At 50.5% G+C, this 22,386-nt stretch overlaps 1 protein-coding gene and 1 long non-coding RNA gene across 18 annotated transcripts in view; one reads left to right on the top strand and one right to left on the bottom strand.

Moving 5' to 3' along the window:
• LOC118536848 (uncharacterized) overlaps window positions 1-8,683 on the bottom strand; it is a 661,957-nt gene extending 653,274 nt beyond the window's left edge. For 3 of the 15 annotated variants that reach the window (XR_013445707.1, XR_013445704.1, XR_013445701.1), the window contains exons 1-2: window positions 8,194-8,649; window positions 7,462-7,690 (exon numbers count right to left, since the gene is read on the bottom strand). This is a non-coding gene — a long non-coding RNA (uncharacterized LOC118536848). Of the gene's footprint in view, window positions 1-7,461; window positions 7,691-8,193 lie in introns of all 15 variants that reach the window. The other 12 variants (XR_013445694.1, XR_013445698.1, XR_013445706.1 and 9 more) reach the window with 12 other exon arrangements.
• Window positions 8,684-11,913: 3,230 nt separating this feature from the next.
• Window positions 11,914-21,570, top strand: NR2F1 (nuclear receptor subfamily 2 group F member 1). Of its 3 annotated transcripts, none has more exons than XM_036094054.2 (3): window positions 11,914-12,453; window positions 14,878-15,405; window positions 20,512-21,570. In XM_036094054.2, exons 1-3 carry the CDS (start codon window positions 11,991-11,993, stop codon window positions 20,790-20,792), a joined length of 1,272 nt encoding a protein of 423 aa, XP_035949947.1. In that variant the 5' UTR covers window positions 11,914-11,990; the 3' UTR covers window positions 20,793-21,570. The 3 variants fall into 3 exon arrangements, with proteins under 3 accessions (XP_035949947.1, XP_077923195.1, XP_077923196.1); XM_078067069.1 differs by lacking the exon at window positions 11,914-12,453 and adding an exon at window positions 14,075-14,198; XM_078067070.1 differs by lacking the exon at window positions 11,914-12,453 and adding an exon at window positions 14,385-14,525.
• Window positions 21,571-22,386: the final 816 nt, after the last annotated feature.

The following is a 22,386-nucleotide window of genomic DNA, read 5'->3' as shown; positions in this document are numbered from 1 at the left end:
GACCTCAAGCGTTGTGCACGTCAGGGGGAAGTGTGTCCAGAGTTGTGCCAGGGAAAACGCCCAAAAACCGAGCCATGCGTTTTTGCGCAGAGAAGTAGAGTGGAGAATGTTCGCAAAGCCCGAGCTCCCCGCCAGAAGAGGGGCGTGGAAGACAAGGGGACAGAATAATGAGTTTGGCTGGCAGCCCTCCTCCGGCAAACCTCACCTCCTCTTCCCGCCACTGTAGCCTCCTTCCTCCTTGCGGTAGCAGACCCCCGGAATCCCAGACCCCCTTGTGGAGGAAAGCGCAGTGTTGTATAGGGATGCTGGATACGGAACTAGGGAATCCGGGACAGAAACGTCGCATTTAGGACAAAGAGGTTCACTAGGGACCGCCGCGGGCTTCCGCAAGACGCGTCTTTCCACTCTTTCTCACCCCCAATCACTCCCTAGGACTTGGGGCAAGGCTGTCGCACGCAGCTGGGAGGCCCCGAGGGCTAAAGTTAGGAGGGAATAGGGGACGTGGCCCTCACTGCAGTTACAGGGCTTTCCTCCCGACAGTGACCACAATAAGTTTAGCCAAGGCTAAAGGAGATTAATTTCCTAGCATAATCCAATTAAAAGATTTCTAAAGTAATCTTTTGCGAAAATGAAAAAAAGAAGTGCAGAGCGAAAGAGGGGACTGGTTTTGATGACAGTGATTTATAACCTCGGCACAGCTGCGCTGGTCCCTCGCTCTCATGCACGCGATTTGACCAGAGCATTCAGTCGGTGCCTCCATTCCAAAACCCTAGCCTTTCTGAAAGACAGCCATCCATCACCCCAACCTGGGCTGAGGTTGCTTACAAGCACCACAGACTTTTTTAAGTGCTATTAGATTTATGGTCTCTTTTTCAACGCCCATCCAGAGTAATTAGCACATATGTTCTAAATAGATGATAGTTTTGTGAGCAATAAAGCAATTACCCATCGTTGGAGCTGACAGTTCCTCCAACTAAACTCCAACCAGCAGCTAATTGGAAAAGTCATTTCAGCTCCATTGTCTGCAATTAGTCCTGCTAAACTACTACACCCCAACTAGCTGGTTTGAGGTTAATTTATTCAGTGTTGTATTTGCAGGAACGAGGCATTGGCACGAAGGGACTTGCCTTTTGCCCCTCCAGACTGCGCCCTGGAACTAGAGAAGCAGGTGGGAGTGAGAGGCCAACATTTTGGGGCCGGAATGATTCCCAGGGGAGGGAGTGCCTGACTGCCTCAGCTTCAAGGTCAGTGTCCACCTCGCTGAATGCGGCAGACAGAAAAAGCCAGTGTTTCTCCTACTGGGCAGTAACTGAAAGAAATTGCTCAGTGCGTGCTACCAAAACCTTGGTTAAAAGTAAGCATAGAAGAGGTGACTAGGTCCTGAGCTCACCTTTCCTCCCGCATGCCCAGTCCTGACCCTAAGCCACCAAACTGTCCCTAACGGATAAATGTGGACTCAAACCCACCAAAATAGCAAAATTCTGAGCCCTCACTGCGGAGAGGGAGCCTCCAATTCTTGGAGGAGTTCGGAGAAAGAAAAGACTAGAAAAGTCAGGAAGCCCTGCTCCTGCTTTCAGCCTCTCTGAACACAAAGTCACTTCACCCTTGATACTGGGGTTTCTCCTTGACTTTTTCCTTTCTTTCTTTTTTTTCTTTTCTTTTCTTTCCTTCTTATTTTTTTTCTTCTTTCCTTTCTAAAGTTAAGCCCAATGAATCCAATACTTGTGCACAGTGAGTGGAAAAAATGTGTTAAACGTCGGTTTGACGCCCCACCGGAGCTTCCAAATATCCAGCGGCTGGGATTCTTCTACTTAATTTAATCTTTATTAGACAGGGCGGCTCCTACCCTCCTATTCACCAGGAAACACCAGGAAACACCAGGAAACGGATCCGTTGGGGTTCAGAATTGAGAAGAGGAGTTAAAGAGGGATTAATCCTCTCCCTCCTAACCTCAAACTTTGGAACATCGATCTCCTGTAGGCTGGGGTAGAGAGGAGGGGTTCAAGGTCCTGGCCCTGACAGCCAAGGGTCTCTGCAGTCTGGAGCAGGGGGCAGGGAGGCTGGCAGGTTGAGATGGGAACTTGTAGCCCCGGTAACCGTGTATTCCTCTACGGGAATTTACAGCAAAGTGACCCAGGCTCTGGGAGAGATGCGAATCTTACTTAAAAGAACATGGGGGGGGGGGGGGAGTGCGGAGAGCTTCTTAGGAGGTAAAGCCCAGTGCTTTCAGTCCTGGAAATCAAATGTTCTTTTCTGGATAGCCATTTATACTTCAGCTGTGGACTGTTTCTCCTTTTTAAAATAACTGTAATGCTTAAGGAAGACAACTTAAGTGGTATTTTAGTTAGCATATGAGACTTAACTAGAATAATTCTAATTTCAAAACAAATTGTAATCAGTTGCTCAGCTTCAAAGGTTTGGAGGTATGTATCTATAGCAAGAAAACCTTTTAAGTTGCCTAATGTCAGGCTCTTGTTTTCCACTTATTTATTGTATTTTAACCAATTTAATTCCAAGAAAGACCGAAAAGAAAAAATACTGGGGAGAAATTGCAAGTAATGATCTCGCTTTACCCCATCACCTCTCACTTGTCACACAACCTTTACCCTCTGAAAAGAAATCCTCCCGTTAGTGTGACTTCCAGTTGAAAACAGAAAGGAAATAAGATGTTTGCACTAAAAAGCTGTCCATCGTGCTCTCAATTATTTGCTTTCTTTGGGGGGACTTAAATATGACATCTCAGAGAGCAAGGGCAAGAAAAAGCTGAAGGAAGAGTCAGCTGAAAGTATCACCAGGACCTGGTAGGGAATCCTCAAGTGGGTGTGTGTGTGTGAAGGCAAAATAACCCACCCCAACCCTGCCCCCAGAGTGTAGAAGAAACTTTTATGTATATATCCATGCACTCTGAAAAATCTTTAAGCACACGAGTGCAGAAATGTAGTCCTACGCAAGCTCAGCTAGCTATCCACACACATGTATTCACTTCTGGAGTAAAGGCATTTCATTGCTCCCATAGTTTCTTTCCATTAAGAGCGATTAGATGATGTCTATTCAAAGTTGCTGATCCAGAGAGAAAATAAGAGCAGATAAAAGGAGATTTCAAGTGACCTCCTCGTCCCTTTCACACCAACCTGAGCCCTAGAATAGCCAAGGATCAACTAACACAAAAGCCCTTTCCTTTTTCTTTTCAGCTTCAGAAGATTTCCTGCAAAGGGTTAACAATAAAACAGAACTATCCTCAAGTTTTGTTAGATCATGCTTTTGGAATACTTTATTAACTCCTCCCATAGTTGGGCTAGGTTTATTATTCACCTCTGAAACAGGTAAATAAAATATACATAGCGTAACAGAGGGCATAATTATTTACTACTCCATGTAGTTTGTATCAGTGGTGTGTACTATGCTCATACTTTTTCATTTAAACTTTACCTAACCGCCCCCCCCACTGATGGAGGACATTGTAATAAACATATCTTTCCACTGACAATTTAAAAGGAAATGTTAGCTTTATTATTTAGATCAACCTTCTGATAGGTAAATACTATTGTAATATGACCATAGTTACCAACAGATCTGCTGGCTTTGTGAGTCAATACTTTTTCACTAATTTATTTTATAGGCCGTTAAGAAAGTGACATTAAAGAATTAAACATATTTGAGCAGACTTTAATCAGTTAATGTCCAACTCAGATCTACTCTGATGGGCTAATCCTGCAGTAAAAGAAATTGGCGCCCTGACAGGTAACTATTACGAGAAATTATTCTATGGTTTAGTAGATTGTATTGTCAGGGAACTTTAACAAGCTTCAAAGTCATTTCAGAATTCCAACTTTTCATCCAAACCCAACCCATTTTCCCCCAGGAAAAAGAACCATGCAGTTATTCTTCATTCTAGTCCAGCATTTAAAATAAAGAAGTACTCTGCAGCATAAAAGTCTCCAGTTCTTTCCTTCTTTTGCATAAATGCATTTAGATAGCTAAGGTTTGATTTTTACAAAAAGTAAATATTTGGCCTTGGCTTCTCTAGTGTGCTAGGAATGATTGTCACTTTTCCTCCGATAAAAGGCTTGGATTTGCATCCAAAGGTCAGCACTTGCTCTCCTGCCATCCTCCCGTGGCTACTCGGGGCCCTCTAACTAGAGGCCCAAGCAGAATGAGGAACTGCTGCCCTTATCTCTCGTTCCAAAACACATGCTTTGAATGGCTGGTTTGTGATAGAAAACTAAACCGCTTTCTAAGGTAAAGCACTTATCTCTGGGCGTTTTGACCCAAAGGTGACAAAGAAAAAATGCCTACTAGAGTGATAGTGAATATGGAAGCCTACTGATCTGTGGTTCAACTCCATGGGCAGGCTAAAAGCAGGCAGTCCAGCAGAAGCCCAGCTCCCAATTTGGCCTTTCCATCCTTGTTTTCATTTTAACAAAGGCAGAACTTTTTACAACTGGGCAGCCACAATACAGACTGAGTTCAGTCTTGTGAGGAGGGATTTCTGACATAGGCAGAGTCTTTTGTTTGTTTGTTTGGGTTTTCATTTTGACTTCTTAATGATCATGAAACACTGGGCAGGCATTCCTGTGCCTCTCTCCATCCTCTTCTTCAAAGTATCATTCTAAAGACCATTTTCAACATATCTTCTTCTTCAACTGTGTTCTTCCTGGCCTTAATCTCATGCCAAGGGAAACTAATTGATTCGGCACCTTTAAAACAAGCTCTTTGGGAAAGGTCTGCAGTAAGAGCATAAGAACTGACCTTTCTCCCAATGATTGCAGGCATGTTCATCTCTCCAGATGGGTGTGATAAAACAGGGTTATTTCTGTTCTCTCTCTAAACAGAAAAATATCACTTTTAACAATTTAGGGGGTAGGGAAAAGGTAGAGGAGATAACTTTCTACATATACCCTATACATGGTCATTTGTAGGGTCTCATCACCCTTGAACTAGATGTAGAAAATGTTTTCGCAAGGTCACCTTTGTTTAGTGTAATTTACCAAAACGCCAAAATGAATGATCTGGTGAGTTTTGGAAGAGCAAAATACCAACATCGAAAAGGTAATAGGATTAATGAAGACTGATTGGGCCTTCTGGAAAGAAAGATTTGGGGTAGGAGGATGTTAATCAACTAGAAAGTCTGCTTAGATCTGGACTCTGGGGCCAGGAATGCGAGTCAATGCAGTATATGCAGCCACCAATCTCTGCTTCTCTCCTTTTCTCACTAGGTCATAACTGTTTACTGGCTCTCCAGTTAGGAGAGATCAAGTGTTGTGTGGAAGATCCTTCAAAAAGTAATTAAGGCTGAGCCATGATGCTAACAAACCACAAAGGAAAGTAAGCCTACAGCCCGATTCCTCTTTCCCAAGCAGAGGGGTAAATTCCCATCATCCCTTAGGAGAACCACACTGGAGACTGTTTGCACTGAATGGGGCTATGGGGACCAGACTGTCAGAGGAAGACTTCAGAAAGGAAGTTGGGGAGTCCAGACCCTGGTGAGCATTTTCCCATCCCTGGATGGGCCTCACCAGGAGAGAGAGAGACCTTGGAGAGGACCCAGTATATATGGCTACTGGGCTGGCAGTCTCAAGTAGGGTATTGAGGCAAGGGCCGCAGTGGGTCTAGGTCCAAGAGCCACATGCACACGCTTAGACCTAAAGGCAACCGAGGTAAAGGGCTGGGGTGAGAAAGGAGGGAAAGAGATCTGGAGAAGAGGGGTGAAATAAGGGTGGATATTGCAACTGTGTTTTCTTCTCCTGCAGCTGAGTGTGCCTGGACACTTGGGTGGAATGTAAGTTGGGGGACCTACATGCTCCCACAAAATATGATCATTTTTCTGTTCTACCCAATAAAAACAGGTATCTTATGTCGGGCTTGAGTGTGGGGTGCATAAGGCCCCAGGACCAGTGTGCCAAGTTGAACCAGTAACAAAGAACAGCCTCAGAGAGAGAAAGCAGAGCTGCCCAGGACCTGAGCTGACCCCCCCCCCCCAAGTCGCTCCATGGAAGCCATTTTGCTAGGGCTGAGGCTGCGAGCACAAGTGGAGGCACACCCACAGAGTGTGCAAACGCGGTAGGGAACACAAGGTCCGTAAGAACAGAGCCCTGAGTGCCGCTTGGGCTAGACGAGTCCTGGAGGAGGACAGCACTCTTCCTCGAAAAACCTCGGTTTCCACCTGCCTGCCCGCTCCTGAGACAGAAATGTAGCACACAGGACCGGCGGAAGGGCGATCTGTCCCCTGCTCCGAAAAGCCGCGAGTTTCCACTGCTACGGGCACCACCACCAACAGCCCCCATCTTCGGGACTAGGGCCGGGTACTGCACCCCTTCTTCCCTTCCTTCTGGAGGAGCGGGTGGCATCGCCTGAAGCCTCGAGGGCCCCAATTGTCGCCACCCCCAGGGTCTCTTTCAAATTTGGAAGCTCAGGGTAGGGGCTAGCGGAAAGAGCCCACAGTGAGGGCGAATAGGTTCCGCCGCTCCCGGGAAGTCTCGGCTCGTCCTCGCGCCCTGCCTTCCCTCTTGCCTGCGTGGCGGGACCGAGGCCAACCTTGCCCGGCCGGCTGAATCTCGAGACCATCTAGCCCCGGGGCGCGGCCCCCGGCGTCGACTACCCCCGCCCCCTGCGCCAGCCCTGCGCGCCCTCTGACGCAAACGCGCGCCCCTGCCCAGCGCAGAGGAAAGCGCTCTTGTAGGTTTTAATTGAGGCTCTTCCTTTCACACACACCCCCTCCGTCCCCACCCCTGGGAGATGACCCCTCCCCGCCCCAGCCCTCGTGCTGCAGCGCGAGGAGTATGGCTGGGCTGCGGAGCTGGGGATCTGATGTTCTGTCACCGCCGCCGCCGCCGCGGGCTCTCCACTGGGGAGAGCGGCTTGGTGTCCCTTTTAATCCGCTGACATTATCGCCCATATCAAAGAGGCAGCCATCGATCGTGTTACATTAGGGGATCCGTTACACACGGCGCCCGCAGGTGGGCGGCAGGAGCCGAGCTCGTCAGGCTCTGGCCAGAGCCAGGCAAGGCGCGGGCAACAGGGCCAGCCCGGCGAGACTCGGCAGCCGCTTCCACCGCGGTTCCCGCTCTGCACCAGCGGGACGGCGGCGCGGGTGTTAAACGCCGCCCTCCTCCTCTGCCACAGGGCTGGAGGCCCGGCATCCGTCGCCCACTGGTTGGGGGGAGGGCGGGGGTAGGGGGTAGAGGATGGGGGTGGGGAGACCTGTTTCGAATTTGGACTGACGCTTGGCTGGCATGATCCTCAGCTCCAGGAGGGGGGCGGCCGCGGTCCCTGCCTCTGCGCCGTGGCGGGACAGAGGCCGGGTGAGGGTAGCTCCTGAGCAGGCCCCGCGGAAAGTTCTCTTCATCCCGCCCTGGTTGCCTGGACTCCGGCCCTGGCCTGCAGAGGCCAAGAGAGCCAACCTCCCGACCTGTCCGCATTGCCAGCCCCGAGTTCAAAAGAAACGATAATCAATTGCGTTACTTGCCTGGTGGGGAAGGACTTGGCCAAGTCTCGCTTCTGGTGCCCACGACTCACGGTCCAGGGTCCAAGGGTGGCTGGACCCGCAGACTCGGCGTCCAGCGGGCCTCCGGTTCCCTGGCGCTCGCTTTTGCCTCCTCTTCCACTCGCTCCGTCTCTCCGCGTTCTCTTTCCTTCTCCTTGTCTCCCTCTCTCTGCCTGCTTCCTCTGCCCTCGACTGCCTGCCTCTGTACTATATGGGGAGTAAAATTTAGAATTTATATATAGAAAGCTTGTTCTCTTTTTTCTTTCTCTTTTTAATCTTTTCTTCTCTTTTTTCTTTCTTTCTTTCTTTCTTTTTTTTTTTTTTTTTTTTTTTTTGTCTTTTAATCGTGTTCCTTTCCCCTTTTAATTGACCAGGAGACGTGAGAGCGTTTATTTGGGGAGGGGGCCGAGGGCAAGGAGCCCTGCCTGCCCCAGTCGCCTCCTCTCCGTCAGCTGCGTACAATGGGCCGCCGCTTGCAGAGTGCATTGACTGTCTCTCCATTACTCGAGCTGGAGGGGCTGTGGGGCAGGCACGGAAAAGGCTTTATTCTGCTCTTTAAAGTCGTCCCTAGTCACTAAGCGGTCGCTGACTCCCGACTTGTAGGCTGGAGAGACCGGGAAGCGCAAAACGCACCCCAAACACGCAGCGCTTCCCAAACCCCTCCCTGGTGAAATTTAAAGTGAGAACGAGTATTAAAAAACAAACCCTACCTCTGTCAATACAGCGTGGCCATTTACACCCACCTTTACCTGAGGGCGTGTTGAGGATCGGGATGCTGGAGCTGAGACAAACTTTTACGCTCTCCCGAGTCGAGGGGCGGGCGGGCGAGCGCGGCTCCCACCCCCAGCGGCTGCCGCGGCGGCTTTGTCACTCCGCAGAGCTCCGCACCCGCCTGAGCCTGCCTAGGGAGCGATCTCAAAACGAGGGGGGTGCGAGTGTGCTATTGGAGAATATGTAACTAATAGAAGTATCATTTTCCCCAGTACGATCTTTCAAGGAAAAAAATCCATTGAAAGAATTTTCAAAGTGCTGTCTCCGTTTGGAGAAAAGGCGCAGGCTGCCTGCAGGGAGGGGAGGAGAGACCCGGCTGTGCGCCTCCCGGGCGCGGCTCCCGTCCGCTAGGTGGCAGCCGGAGCCAGCGATTCCTGCAGGCCCCGCGGCGGGACCGCTCCTCCTGCCCGCCCCTCCTCCCACGACCAATCGCCTTCGGGAATCGGGGTCTCTCTCTCTCTCTCTCTCTCTCTCTCTCTCTCTCTCTCTCTCTCTCTCTCTCTCTCTCTCTCTCATTCTCTCTCTCTCCTCCCTCCCTCTCCCCCTCTCCCTCCTTTCTCTCTCTCCCCCCTCCCTCCCTCCTTTTCTCCCTCCCTCTCTCTCCCTCTTTCCCCCCTCCCTCTCTCCCTCCCTCCCCACTCTCCCTCTTTCTCCCCGGCCCTCACTCTCTCTCCCTCTCTCCTCCCTCTTTCTCTCAATCTCTCCCTCTTCTTCGCCTTCTTTCTCTCTTTCCCTCTCTCTTTTTCTTTCCCTCTGCCTCCCTACCTCCCTCTCTCCCGCTCTCCTCCCTCTCCCCTGCCTCTCCCCCACCCTCCTTTCCCTACTCCCCTCTTCCACCTCTCCCCATCTCCCATTTTCCCTTGTCAGTCGCTCGCCCCTTTCCTCTTTTCCTGGGACTCCGACTTGACCGCACTAACTTGACCCCCCCCCATGAGGACTTACTACTGTTTTATTAATAATTATTTAAGCGTTGTTTGAAGTTTGGAACAGCCTGAGAATACCAAAGAGGAAAAAAGAAAGAAGGAAAAATCGGATTGATTGTAAAGTTTATTTTTAAAATCATCATGGGATGAATAGGAGCCGTTGATTCAGATTGATTTTGTGGCAATAGCTGCATATTCCAGGAGTGTGTTTTGTCATAATTAAACCTTTAAAACCAATGTATACTTTGGGCCAAAAAATAAGGAGTCCCTACCTTGTTTCTTAAAAGGATCTAAAAAGAGCAGAATCCACACTTGGATTATGCTTATATGTGAACGAAGAAAACAATTCAAACCCAGCATATTTCATGAATCATTAAAATGGTGAGAGTTTAATTCTCATTAAAAATTTTCCTAACATTTTCAACGACACTCTGTTCACGTTCATAAAACCTAATTTTAAAAACTTTTCAGAAGAAATCAAAATAATTTCCTTCTAATTCTCTTTTAACCATTACAAGGCATTCTCCCCCTCGCCATCCCTTCCCCCTCTAGTGTTCGTGTGCGTGTGTGTGTGTGTGTGTGTGTGTGTGTGACCATAGACGACCCATACTAATCAGGTCTCAGAGTAAATAGCAGCGCAGGGCGATCTCAATGTAAATTGCGCTTGTCAGAAGCACACCCCCCTCCCTCACTTTCCCTCCTCCTCCCCTCACCATCCCCGTCAGTAGGTAGCTAAGGGGGGGGGGGGGAAGAAAGAAAGAAAAAGAGGAGGGGGGAGGGGCTCTCCAACCAATGGCGTGCTGGAGGCTTGGCTAACCTTAGACTCCCATTTTCTCTCCCCCCCGATTCAGGGCTCTGACCAGTCAGTCGCCTTTGATTATCAGTTGCCAGCAGCCCTTCTCTTGGCTCCTTGACACGAGCTCCATATAAGGCAGCGATCTCCATAGAAACGTGTCAGTTTCAATAGTAGTGTCAAAGTTCACTATATACAGACATTCGCGCAGATCCCCCTTTCGGAAACATTGCTCTGCGAGTCCTGCCGTTTAAACGCATTCAATTTTGGGGTCTCTCTCTCTCTCTCTCTCTCTCTTCTCTCTCTCTTCTCTCTCTCTCTCTTCTCCTCCGCCTCTCTCTCTCTCAATCTCTCAATCTCTTTCTCTCTCTTCTCTTCCCTTCTCTCCTCTCTCCCTTTTCTTTTCTTACATATTCTATTAGTTGTTTCCCTTGTATTCCTCTTCTTTCTCTTTTTCTCCCTCCTCCTTGTCTTTTACTCCATTCCTGCAGAAGAGAGAGGGCTAAACTTAAAAAAAAAAAAAAAAGGAGGAGGAGGCACCCCCTTCGTATTCTTCTTATCGTTATTTTATACATATATGATTTTTTTTGGAGGGAGGGTGTTGGTTCCCGGCTGAAGAGCACTTATTTAAAATACTAAAAAAAGAACATTTTTGGGCGATCTCCAGGGTTTTTTTAACTAGCTCTGTGTGTTATAGCAGAAGAAGCAGAAGAAGGAGCAAGAAAGAGGAAAAGAAGAGGATTATTTATTCGACCTACTTTGGATGTCTCTCGCTTTTTTTTTAATTGCAATTCTTTTTCTTCTGATTTTTATTTTTTCGATTTCTCTGTGAATTCGTCGCCGGCGTGAATTATCTCGTATTTTTCTCCCTCTCCGTCACCTCCCGAAAGAAGAAGGCAGCGAGAGCCCGGCGCCACCGGCACAACAAAAAGAGCAAAGTGTGTGATCCTCCTCGCCGGCTGCCTCCCTCTCTCCAGCGCTGCCTTCCTGAATGGCTGGCTGCGTCCAGCCCTGGACCTGGCCCCCCGACACCAACGCGCCCTGATCACCGCCGGCAGCCTCGCCCCGCGCCCTGCTCGGCTCACCGCGCTCCCCTCAATCCCGAGCCCAGCGAGGGCTCCCGCCGGGACAGCGGCGGCGGCGCGGGCGGCCCCGACCCGGGCTCGCGCTCCGGCTGCGGCCCCGACTCCAGCTCGGACTCCCGCCCGGGCCCCGGCTCCTCCAGCGGCGCTCGCCGCTGCAGCTGAGGCGGCGACTCCAGCGGCGCCTGCAGCCGCGACCTCCTCCTCCTCCGCCTCCTCCGCCTCCGCCGCCGCCGCCGCCGCCGCCGCCCTCGCCGGCTTCCTCTATGTCGGCTCAGCCGGCGCGCAGCGTGTAGCCGGAGCGGCCGGCGGGCGGGCGGGCGCCCGGCGCGGGTGAGCGAGTGTGTGTGAGAGTGTGTGTGTGCGCGGGGGTGCGGGCGAGGCGGAGGGCGACTGTGTGCGCGCGCCGTGGCCCATGCCCGCCGCCCCCGGCGCTGCGCCCCGCGCCGCTCCCGGCTGCCGCCTGTGCCATTTCTGATTTTGCAACTTGGGGAAGAAGAAAAAAGCGAGAGAAGGGAGCTTGCTCGGTGGGGGGGGGTGGGGAGGGGGGGAAGGAGAGCGTGGCCCCCCCAGGATCGGAGCGCGGGGGGAGCGGGCGAGGGGAGCAGGGGTGTTGGGGGGGGAGCCAGAGAGCCTGGGGGGGCTGCAAAAAGAGAGAAAGAAAACAGCAGGAACCACAACAAAACGCCAGCAGGGCGGGCGGGCGCGCAGCAGCAGCGGGGCGGCCGAGGCAGTAGCGGCGGCGGCGGCGGCGGCGGCGGAGGCAGCGGCCGGTGCCCGGCTCGGGCTCGGCTCCCGCGACCCCGGGGCGCCCGGCGGGCCCCCCGCCCCCTCCCCCTCCCCCCTTCCCCTTCCCCTTCCCCTCCCAGCGCGCCCGCGCGCCCCGCGGCCCTCGGCGAGCAGCTCGGCTCCCCCCAGCGCTCCCCGGGCCCAAAGATATGGCAATGGTAGTTAGCAGCTGGCGAGATCCGCAGGACGACGTGGCCGGGGGCAACCCCGGCGGCCCCAACCCCGCAGCGCAAGCGGCCCGCGGCGGCGGCGGCGGCGGCGGCGAGCAGCAGCAGCAGGCGGGCTCGGGCGCGCCGCACACGCCGCAGACCCCGGGCCAGCCCGGAGCGCCCGCCACCCCCGGCACGGCAGGGGACAAGGGCCAGGGCCCGCCCGGCTCGGGCCAGAGCCAGCAGCACATCGAGTGCGTGGTGTGCGGGGACAAGTCGAGCGGCAAGCACTACGGCCAATTCACCTGCGAGGGCTGCAAAAGTTTCTTCAAGAGGAGCGTCCGCAGGAACTTAACTTACACATGCCGTGCCAACAGGAACTGTCCCATCGACCAGCACCACCGCAACCAGTGCCAATACTGCCGCCTCAAGAAGTGCCTCAAAGTGGGCATGAGGCGGGAAGGTGAATATTTCTTCTCTGCTTCTTTCCCTGAGCTTCGCCCGCCTCCCCGGCCCTCTTTCTTTCTCTCGCGGGGGTGGCTGCTGTATGGGGCTGGAGCTCCTGCGGTCCCGGCCCTGTCCCAGCTTCCCCTGTCCCCGCTGCCTTCCTCCCCCGGCGTCACCCCCCCTCCCCAACCAAGCTCGCTGCCGCTGCCTCCCCCTCCCGGCCTGCGCTCCTCTCCCTGGCTCCTCCACCCCTCCTGCTGCCTGCTCAGGATTGTGTCCCTGGGATCGTGAGCTGTGGCTTAAAATCCCTCACTTCCTCTGTCTTGGATGTGCTCGGTGTGTGTCTCTTTCTCGCGTGTGCGTGAGGATGCTTGGGGGCTGTGCTGGCATGAACTTGGGGAGGGGTGCTGATTTCCCCCAGAAAACTCTTCTGTGTTTTTCATTCCACTTTCCCCTCCACCTCTTCATACCCTTTATTTAAAATTGGGGAGGGCTGGGGACTGGAGTATCCTGAACCATAGATTCATTGCTGCATCGCCCTTTTGGAAGCTTAGCTTGGAAAAAGAGGAGTGAGATTTATTGCACTTGTAGGTCTAATTAGGGGGGAAGGGGGGCTTCTGGCCTCTTCACTGGTTCCCTCTCCTCTTCACCGAGCTGGGGCCGCCTCCTCCAGAGCTGTGGCCTTGTTTTCACCCCTCTACTTTGAAAGGAAAGTTTGTGACTGAACCGTCCTTTCATAGTTGTGTCATTTTTTTAAAAGCATGATACTCGTTTTATTTCTTCATCAAACTCCACCCTCTGCTTAAATACTGCATACAAATTACAATTTACAACGGCATTTACCGATCCTTCTGATTTGGCTATAATGCATAGACTGCAGCTGGCATGAGCTTCCACTTCATTTAATCCCTGTGTTGTATGGGTTTGGTTTCTTTTAACACAACTTTTGATGTTGTATTTAGATATGCTTCATGTTCATGTGGCAAGAGATGCAGCACTTTTCTTATAAATATATTTAGCCGTTTACAGTTAAAGTTTATCTCCTGACAATCATTAAAGATGTCTTATAGTCAAATTAGCGAACCAGTCAATTTTGCAGAATGCAGATTACTCCTTCTTGTAATTGACTTTAAAATTATATTTTATATGCCACAAGAAAAGAAATTGAATTCCTTCAGATCTCAAGGAGCAGGCAAATATGACGACTTCATTTCTAGCTCCAGGGAGATTTTGTAGGCATCTGAAAAAAAAAAAAAAAACTGAATTGTGCTCTCATTTAATTGAAAAATAACTGCCAAGTTCAAAACTATAATTAGAAAAAAGTATTCTAGCTGTTATGTTTCAAGAGCTTAAATTGCATTGGGGTTTGCATTAAAATTAGAATCAAAGCAAACTTAAGAAAATAGTGCACAACCTGAAATAAGACAGCTATGTGTACATGGACATATCTATATTAATTTGTTGGGGGGAGAGTTCAGTAGCCCTAACTTTTCCTAAAGTTGTCTTTGTTTACATGGCAATTTAAAACGCTGGCACTGTTGAAGTAAAACATACACATTAAAAAAAAAAAAAAAAACTTTGGTCAGCTTTAAGAACTCAAAGCATGCTTACGTTTTGCATTCAGATGGTTAATGAATCCAGTGTTTTTGCAGTTGCAAGCTCGTGCATTCACTGGGCAAAAGCTGGCTGCAGGTTGCAGTGGCACCTCACAGGACAGATATTAATTATATTTCCCACTTTTTTCAATAATGTTTGGCTACTGTAAGTTCAACTTTTTCTTGAAATTTTTCAATTTTCTGTTGCTTTTAACAGTGAACTTTGTGTGGGGCGAAGGGGAGGAGGGGTTAGGGGAGGGGTGCAGGATACTTGTTTTCTATTCAAAAGTTGTAAGTGGTTATGTAACTTGTATCTATTTTAAGGATAATTCTATAGCATTTTGAGAGAATATGGAAACATTTTGAGCAAAACACTGCTTGCTTGCAAATGAAGAGGCGGCTAGGCATTTGCCTAGAACCACAACCTTCCTCTGGTTTCGCCTGTTCTTTTTTGTTTGTTTTGTTTTACTCTGCTTTGTTTCATTCTGGAGGGGTGAGTGGGATTTCATTAACCTGTGTATCACACCTTGGTGGTGGAGGGGGTTGGGTGGCACTTTCTTGGCCATGCGGGGCTGGGGGCCCTGAGATCAGGCCTAGTTCTGGCAGGGCTAGGGTGGCCAGGGGCTCAGGCGATGTCTGGGCATACTGAGCCGCGGAGCTGGAGGCTCTCACCCCAGATTTCCTCCCGGTGTGGGCTGTGAGTGAGAGCGAGCGCGAGAGAAGATGCGCCGGGCGCGTGTGGCTGTGGGAAGAGCCTCCGCATTGTGTCGGGTGCGCTGCGGCGCGCCAATGTTCGCAAGCCCCCTGGATGCACATTGCCTCTTTTCTCTCTTTCTTTTTGTCAGCGGTTCAGCGAGGAAGAATGCCTCCAACCCAACCCAATCCAGGCCAGTACGCACTCACCAACGGGGACCCCCTCAACGGCCACTGCTACCTGTCCGGCTACATCTCGCTGCTGCTGCGCGCGGAACCCTACCCCACGTCGCGCTACGGCAGCCAATGCATGCAGCCCAACAACATCATGGGCATCGAGAACATCTGCGAGCTGGCCGCGCGCCTGCTCTTCAGCGCCGTCGAGTGGGCCCGAAACATCCCCTTCTTCCCGGATCTGCAGATCACCGACCAAGTGTCCCTGCTGCGCCTCACCTGGAGCGAGCTGTTCGTGCTCAACGCGGCCCAGTGCTCCATGCCGCTGCACGTGGCGCCGCTGCTGGCCGCCGCGGGCCTGCACGCCTCGCCCATGTCCGCCGACCGCGTCGTGGCCTTCATGGACCACATCCGCATCTTCCAGGAGCAGGTGGAGAAGCTCAAGGCGCTGCACGTCGACTCGGCCGAGTACAGCTGCCTCAAAGCCATCGTGCTGTTCACGTCAGGTGAGGCTGTGGTCGCCGGGAGGGCAGGCCGCGCCGGGGACGACAGCAGGCCGCGCTCCGCCCGGCGCGGCCTCCTACGCCGCGTCGCCGCGCCGGCCTGGCCGGCCCGAGCCCGACCTTGGGCCTGGCGGGGACTTGCGGCCCCAGCGCCCGGACGCGGCCCGCGGCGCCGCTGCCATCTTGGGAGCGCGGCGGTACGGGAGCTGAGGCGGCTGCGAGGCGGGCGGTAGGCGGCCCGGCCCGGGGGCCTGGACCCCCACGCGGGGCCGCGGCGGCGGCGGGCGCGCGTCCTGGGTGTGTGTGTGTGTGTGTGTGTGTGTGTGTGTGTGTGCAAGGGGTGGGGGGGCGTTGGAACTGTCTGGCTGCGCGCGTGTGTGCGGTGTGTATGTGTGTGCGTGTGTGTGCGCCAGCGTTTAGTGTTTCTGGGGGAGGAGAGGGAAGGAAGAGAACGTGGGAATGTGGCTTTCTCCTCTGTGTGGCACGCTCCCTGGATGAGTTTCCCGACACAGAGAGACACACGCAGAGGTGGAAAGAGAAGAATACGCGCAAATAAATCATAAATAATCCCGCTTTATTGCTGCCTGATTTTCCCTTATCGGAAACCATTCATGTTTGCAGTTGCTGAGGTTATTGAGGGTCGTAAAAAACGGATTCAATCTAAACAAGAAAGATAAAAAACAAAAGGAATACTGTAGAACCCGCAAGTATGGGAGGATTCCCGCCCCGGAGATAAATCTCACAGCCATGCAGAACACACGAACACTGGAAATTTAACAGAGTGCCTTTAAAATATCAAATTAAATGTAGGTGGTGGTAACATGCATGTTAACAATTTCTCTTATGATAGATGGTTCAAATTAACTTCCAGGAAAGTGCATTAACGTTGCCTTTGAAGGCTCTAGTCAGAGCCTCTGAGAACACTGCCCGCTTTTTATTATTGTAACCTGCAAGAGGGAAACATATAAACACCCGGGACAGCAGGTAATGGGGGGAAATATAAACAAAGCCAGAAAGGAGGCTGGTGGGGAACAGAGCTGCTCAGATTGGGTCCGGGGCCCTGCCCACTGTGAGTAGGGTTAGCTGCAGTTTTACTCCCATTATTGGCACTATTGTTTTTAATTCCTCCATTCAGAGAACAAATAAACCATCCTAATAAATCTATCCTAGAGCCAGGACCTCCAAAGGCCAAATTAAAACCATTCCTGAGCAGAGATGGCAAAACCCCTTTCCCAAGGCCTTGTTGAACAGTAAGCAATGGTATAATCTATCAATATTTCCTGGCTTTCATGCGTGAAGAATCGTATTTACATTGTATTAAAATGCCTCTTAAATTTGCACAATATTGTAATGTAGCAAATGTAGTATTAATATCGATCTGAGCAGCAGATAATTTATTTAGACAAGAACATCTCATTTGTATGCAGGGTGGCCAGAGCCGTGGACTTGGACTGCCCCCCTTTTACTTTCAGTGCAAATGCAGGTCTGCTAGTGGGAGAGGGAGTTATTCTTTGCAAGAGGATAAAGTGCAAACCTTAAAACAAATGGAAGATTTATTGAATAGCCTCCTCAGTGTTTGAATGCATTTTATCTTAATAAGTCTTCTTGATGGAAACGTGTTTTTCAAAAGTGACAAAGAGCCTGGGAAGCAGCGACGGGGCTGCTTTAGCTCTGGCAGGCCTGGGGCCTGGCTGGCTCTCTACTCCCCGGCTCTTTAGCCAAATTAATCAGGAAGCAAGCCAGTGTCGGGGAAGCTGGGGTTTTAAAATCTCATCCAGTGAGGTGTCTTGAAGCAGAAATGTGACTTGGAGCTGGACAGAGGTCTTCTCAGGAAAGGTCTTTGCTCCCTTTTCCTTGTCCCCTACTAAGGTTCTTTGAACTCCCTTGACTTTTCTGATCTCCTGCCCTTTCCCAGAGAGAGGCGAGGACTGTGCTGGCCGTGGGGAAGATTGTGGAATTATTCATGCTTTTCTTTCAACTTTCCATCCTAAAACATCCCCGTGAAAATTGTTCCTTTTTAAAAAGTTTTCCCGAAGAAGTTTCAGAACCACGTCTTCAAGGTGCAGGGGAGGCTGAGAAGTGAACACTAACATTATTTTGTTGGAAAATTGCAAACAGAATATCTGAACATGGAAATGGAGCTGTCAGTAGTAAATTCACCCCCCTCCTCCCTACAACACATTTCCACTTTTGACTAAACGTGTTTTGATTGCTAGCCAGAAGGGAATTCATGGGAAGCCTTCTCAAAGTCATCCAACTTTTAAGCAAACTTTGAATGATGGAAAAGACAGTTTTAGACATATTGTCCAACGAGGTTTGCTCCGGCTAAGTATTTGAAGCTGGCACGGGGGTTCCCTGTGGTGGTTTTCACATTTGGCCTCCGGATGGTATGCTTAATCCTTAATATTCTGGACAGCATCCAAGGACTAGGTCATGACCTGAACTTACTTTTTTTAAAAAATTCATTAATTCATACACCTAAATATTCCCTCAAATAAATGGGACCTCCTCTGAAAGGAGCCATCTAGTTAACATAAATACAATAAATCCATTTTCAGCACAATAATAACTTTGATTTCTAGTTATGGCAGCTGATTACATCTATATTTCCTGAACACTAAACTCTTTTGAATGCACACCATGAAATACATTCTCTGCACTACAAAGGCTAAGCCGGGAGGGCCTGAGCAGTAATGGTTATTTATTTACATAATTTCTTTTCCATATACTATGGAAGAAATATTGAGGGTTCCCACATTGACACTACCACATAAAAAGTGAGGCGTGGACTCTGTATATTCTACCTCCTTGTCTGGCCTCGGCTCTACCCCGTGGAATGTAAATACGTACTGCGTTACACCCCCTGCTCACCTCGCCTGGCTTCCACAGCCACCTAATCGATCTGAGAGCTCATACTATCTGTCCACAGTTGGGAGACTCCGTGGCAGGAATATCCAGAGTGGGGAGGAATATCTAGAGTGGGAATCCAGGCCTGAAGTGGGACTCCTGCTGGAGGGAGGCCACGGAGCTGGCCGCCTGGCACCTGGCAGCCAAGCCCCGCTACAGGCATTCTGCCTTCAAAGGAGGGAAGAAATCCAAGCAGCCAGCACAGGGCCCAAGCAAGCCCTTCCCGGGCTTCTCTCCCTTGGAGTGGCCTAGCTGGGAGAAGGGTAGTGTCCTTGCACTCTGGGGGCCCTAAATGTAAATATCAGATAAATATTTTACGGACCTGAGGGGATGCCATATGGGTCTTTAAAAAAATCTGCTGGGGTATTGGTGGGTCCTTTTCATACTGCATTGTCTGACGCTGAAAGGGATCCTGTGGCATAATGGGCAGATAATGCATGTAAAGCAAGATATATGTAAATATGAGTCTGCATGGTGGCCACTCAGCAGGGCCAGGTTAGCAAGCAAGGCCAAGGGCAGACCTCAGAGCCCCCCTCTCTAAGCAGTGAAGCTCCAGAGTACTCCTGCCCTCGCCCTGCTAGCCTCTCGCTGGCTTCCCAGGTCAGGACAGTGTGGATGCACCCGAGTGGCTGGCAGGAGTAATTAGACATCTGAGAGGAACCCATTCTGGATCCAGGGTCAAAGGAGACCTGCCTTAGAAGTTCTTGAATTAGCACTAGTTTTATTTGTATTTTTGCTCAAGGCCATTGCCTTGTAGATGAAGGTGTCAGAATGCTTTGTAAATCCCAGTTCTTGAAATATAAAGACATAAAGCTCAGAAACTCAGCAGACACGGGTTTCACTTTGAATCGTTTGGTGTGACTTCTTAGGGTCACACTTACCCATTCACAATTATATAACGTCCTTCTGGGGGCATTGCCATGCACGAATTTCTTCCCAGATCTATATATTAGCAAACTCTGCCTTTGATCTCTAGTCAACCTCCTGACTGGCTAAGGGCTCCTCTGTGATCTTCCTGTTTTTTAAATATTTATTATTAATATATAATAAAGAAATAACATGGGCGTTTGAACTAAGAGAGGAAGGTTGCACTTCATTCCTCTGGATTCCACCTTCTTTTCCATTTCTTTGCCTTTAGTTAGTTGATAGAGTATAAACTGCTGTCTTGAAATATTTTTAGGAGACCGCGAGGAGCCTTGGTTGATACGAGATAAACACACAGGTTTTAAGATGCTGTCATTGTGTGTAAGTGCCTTTTTCCCCTTGGTCCTGCAACAGGAAGCCTAGCTCCCCAAATCCACCCCCCACCTTCAACTCCCCAACTCCCAGTTTGGAAGCAGCAACAGCAGCTGTCTCCAGCCCAGCTTTGTGTCTGATTGTTGAAGATGTCTCCTTTCCTCAGCCTGGAGTAACTGAGCCATATTCCTTCTGATTATTATACAGCTTACAGAAATGTGACCAATTTTCAATTACTTGATCTAAAGCACAGATTAGAAGTATACACCCTCACCGAGGATTTGCTGCAGAGTTCTTGCTTGCATAGATCGTGGGTCTCAAATCCTGTATTGCTGAAGCTTGGGCTCGATCTGAGTCCACACACTGCCAGCCCATGATTCCTTACCCCTCCCAGGTGTTTGTTTGTTCACCAGACAGTCTAGGTTCTCCTTGAGGATTTTGGCTGGGGTCATTTGGGTTTGAGAGGGAGGATTCCAAGAAGCCTGCAAGAACTGCCCCCAGGCTACGTATTTCTTCAGGGCTTCTGAACACCCCGAAATCAGGGGCAAAAGTCCTCCCTTTAATGAGCACAGCGGAAAGATGCTCCCCTGCAGGCGGAGGACAGGTTGCTTCGCACAGCAAACATGGCTCCAGCATCGTACATTATTTAATCCAAAGGTGAAAGAGGAAAAACAAAGGGACTAGAGAGGTTGCTGCCTCTGCATGTGTGTGCTTCCGTCTCCAGCTCCCCTAGGCTTGGTGGGGGTGTGATTTATTTTTATTTGTGTTGGGGGCTGAGGGGAGGGAATGGTGAAGAAGGATTAGGGAGGAATGGAGAGGAGGATTTTTTTTTCCCTTTTCCCTTCTATTTCGTTTTCCCCCTCTTAGCAACTTAAGCACATTTCTCATGGCTTGTTCGTGCCTTTGCTGTTCACTAACCTGTGTGTCCCCTCCCCTTTTCTGTCCTTCCTGTGGCCGCACGGGCAGATGCGTGCGGCCTGTCGGATGCCGCCCACATCGAGAGCCTGCAGGAGAAGTCCCAGTGCGCACTGGAGGAGTATGTGAGGAGCCAGTACCCTAACCAGCCCAGCCGCTTCGGCAAACTCCTACTGCGACTGCCCTCCCTGCGTACCGTGTCCTCCTCGGTCATCGAGCAGCTCTTCTTCGTCCGTTTGGTAGGTAAAACCCCCATCGAAACTCTCATCCGGGATATGTTACTGTCTGGGAGCAGCTTCAACTGGCCTTACATGTCCATCCAGTGCTCCTAGACCTTGGGCGCTTCCTACCTGCCCCCGCCCCCCTAGAGACTCAGAGGATCGGCGGGGGCCATGGACTCCAAAGCTGCGGGGACATCAGGCGACTGTTGCGGGGTGCAGCCGGGCAGGGGGGAGGTGGGCCGGGCCGACAGGAGCAGCCCACCCTGCAGAAATGCAACCCGAGCTGCAAACCAGGAGAAAAAGAGACTCTCTTTAGGATCAGATCTGTGAACATGTTGGAAAGGAAAGAAAAAGGACCTTGTGTCTGGTGAGAAAAGGAAAAAAAAAAAAATTGGAAGAGAGGACCATGAGAATTTTAATAAAACAGAAGGAGATTAATGGACCTTCCAGGATTTATTGTGGACGGATGTGGATATATTCTGTACAGAAAACAATACACATGGAAGTGGACTGAATTCTATGTAGAAACACACACACACACACACACACACACACCCCAAACATTGTTATTCATTTTGTAAAATACTAGTCTTTATTTTCATTTTTTTGTAAAATTTAAACATCGTATGCACATAAAAAAAGGAAACAAGAATTAGGGGAAAATAACATTTTCCAAATAATTATAAAAAAATTGTCCTGTGTCTATGTATCTATATCTGTTTTGTATTTTTTTCTGGTTCCAAACCAGATTTCCTGTGATTCTATACTAATAATTTTTGATATAACCCTTTGCTTCTTATAATGAGTGCGATATATGTTGTCGAGGCTGTTCTTCAAGAATTAAAATTGAAGTGAAAATTTAAACAAAAAATAAAAGAATTTAGCAAAACCCACGTGTCTGGTTACTTGACAGATGTCATAAGTGCAAGAGAACCCTCCAATTAATTTCCACTCCAATTATTATTAGAATGGGGAGGTGAGGGTGGAAATTTTAAGGTCCATTACTAGGTTGTCTAGACTTAATTCCCAAAACCAAGCCGCTGCCTTGGTTTTGTAAATGCAGAGGGTCAGGCTCTGTGTGGGCTGGGGTGGGCAGGGAGGGGGCAGCACACCTTGGTTGCTCCCAGCAGCTCTTATGACCTTGTGGATGGTTGGTGCCCTGCATGGACTTAAGCAGGAGGCTGGGGTGGGCTTGGTTGTAAGGGGGGGTCGAGTCTGGGGACCACCTACTTCAGTGACTGCAGGTGGGAACTTGCCTGGCTGGAGAGGCTGCAGAGAGGCATGGAGAGCTGATGTGGGGGTCGAGGGCAGGGGAGGGCTGCTCAGAAGCCTCTTGTGCCTCTAACTGGACGATGGCCCTCTCCCCAACTCTGGGAAAGGGTTAGGGCCTCAACACTGCCAAACCTACCTTTACTCCCCCTTATGGTCCGCTGCAGAGCTGGCTAGGGTTTACCCTTCACTCCTGACCCTGTGACAGGGGTTCCCTGGAGGGCTCTCAAGCTCAGCTGGGTGAAGGGCAAGCTCCACCACCACCCCACACTTAGGGGCGTGGACCTGGAACTTGGGAGTTGGTGAGCTAGGCTAGAGCAGGTTCTTTCCAGAAGCACCGTTTGGGCTCTAGTGGCCCTTCCAGGGCAGAAACCTGCTGCTGAGGCCTCTCTTTGGGTGTGCGTGGGGGCTGCTCTCTTGCAGCTTTTGGAGCATG

Source organism: Halichoerus grypus, chromosome 2, assembly GCF_964656455.1.
Source record: "Halichoerus grypus chromosome 2, mHalGry1.hap1.1, whole genome shotgun sequence".
Classification (NCBI taxonomy): Eukaryota; Metazoa; Chordata; class Mammalia; order Carnivora; family Phocidae; genus Halichoerus; species Halichoerus grypus.
Note: the sequence above shows the minus strand (reverse complement) of the source record. Positions and strands in the feature narration are given on the sequence as shown.

Coding starts and splice junctions, on each gene's coding strand:
- NR2F1 (XM_036094054.2), top strand. CDS start 11,991: ATGGCAATGGTAGTTAGCAGCTGGCGAGATCCGCAGGACGACGTGGCC. Junction 12,454..14,877: donor AGTGGGCATGAGGCGGGAAG/GTGAATATTTCT, acceptor TCTTTTTGTCAG/CGGTTCAGCGAGGAAGAATG. Junction 15,406..20,511: donor CATCGTGCTGTTCACGTCAG/GTGAGGCTGTGG, acceptor CCGCACGGGCAG/ATGCGTGCGGCCTGTCGGAT.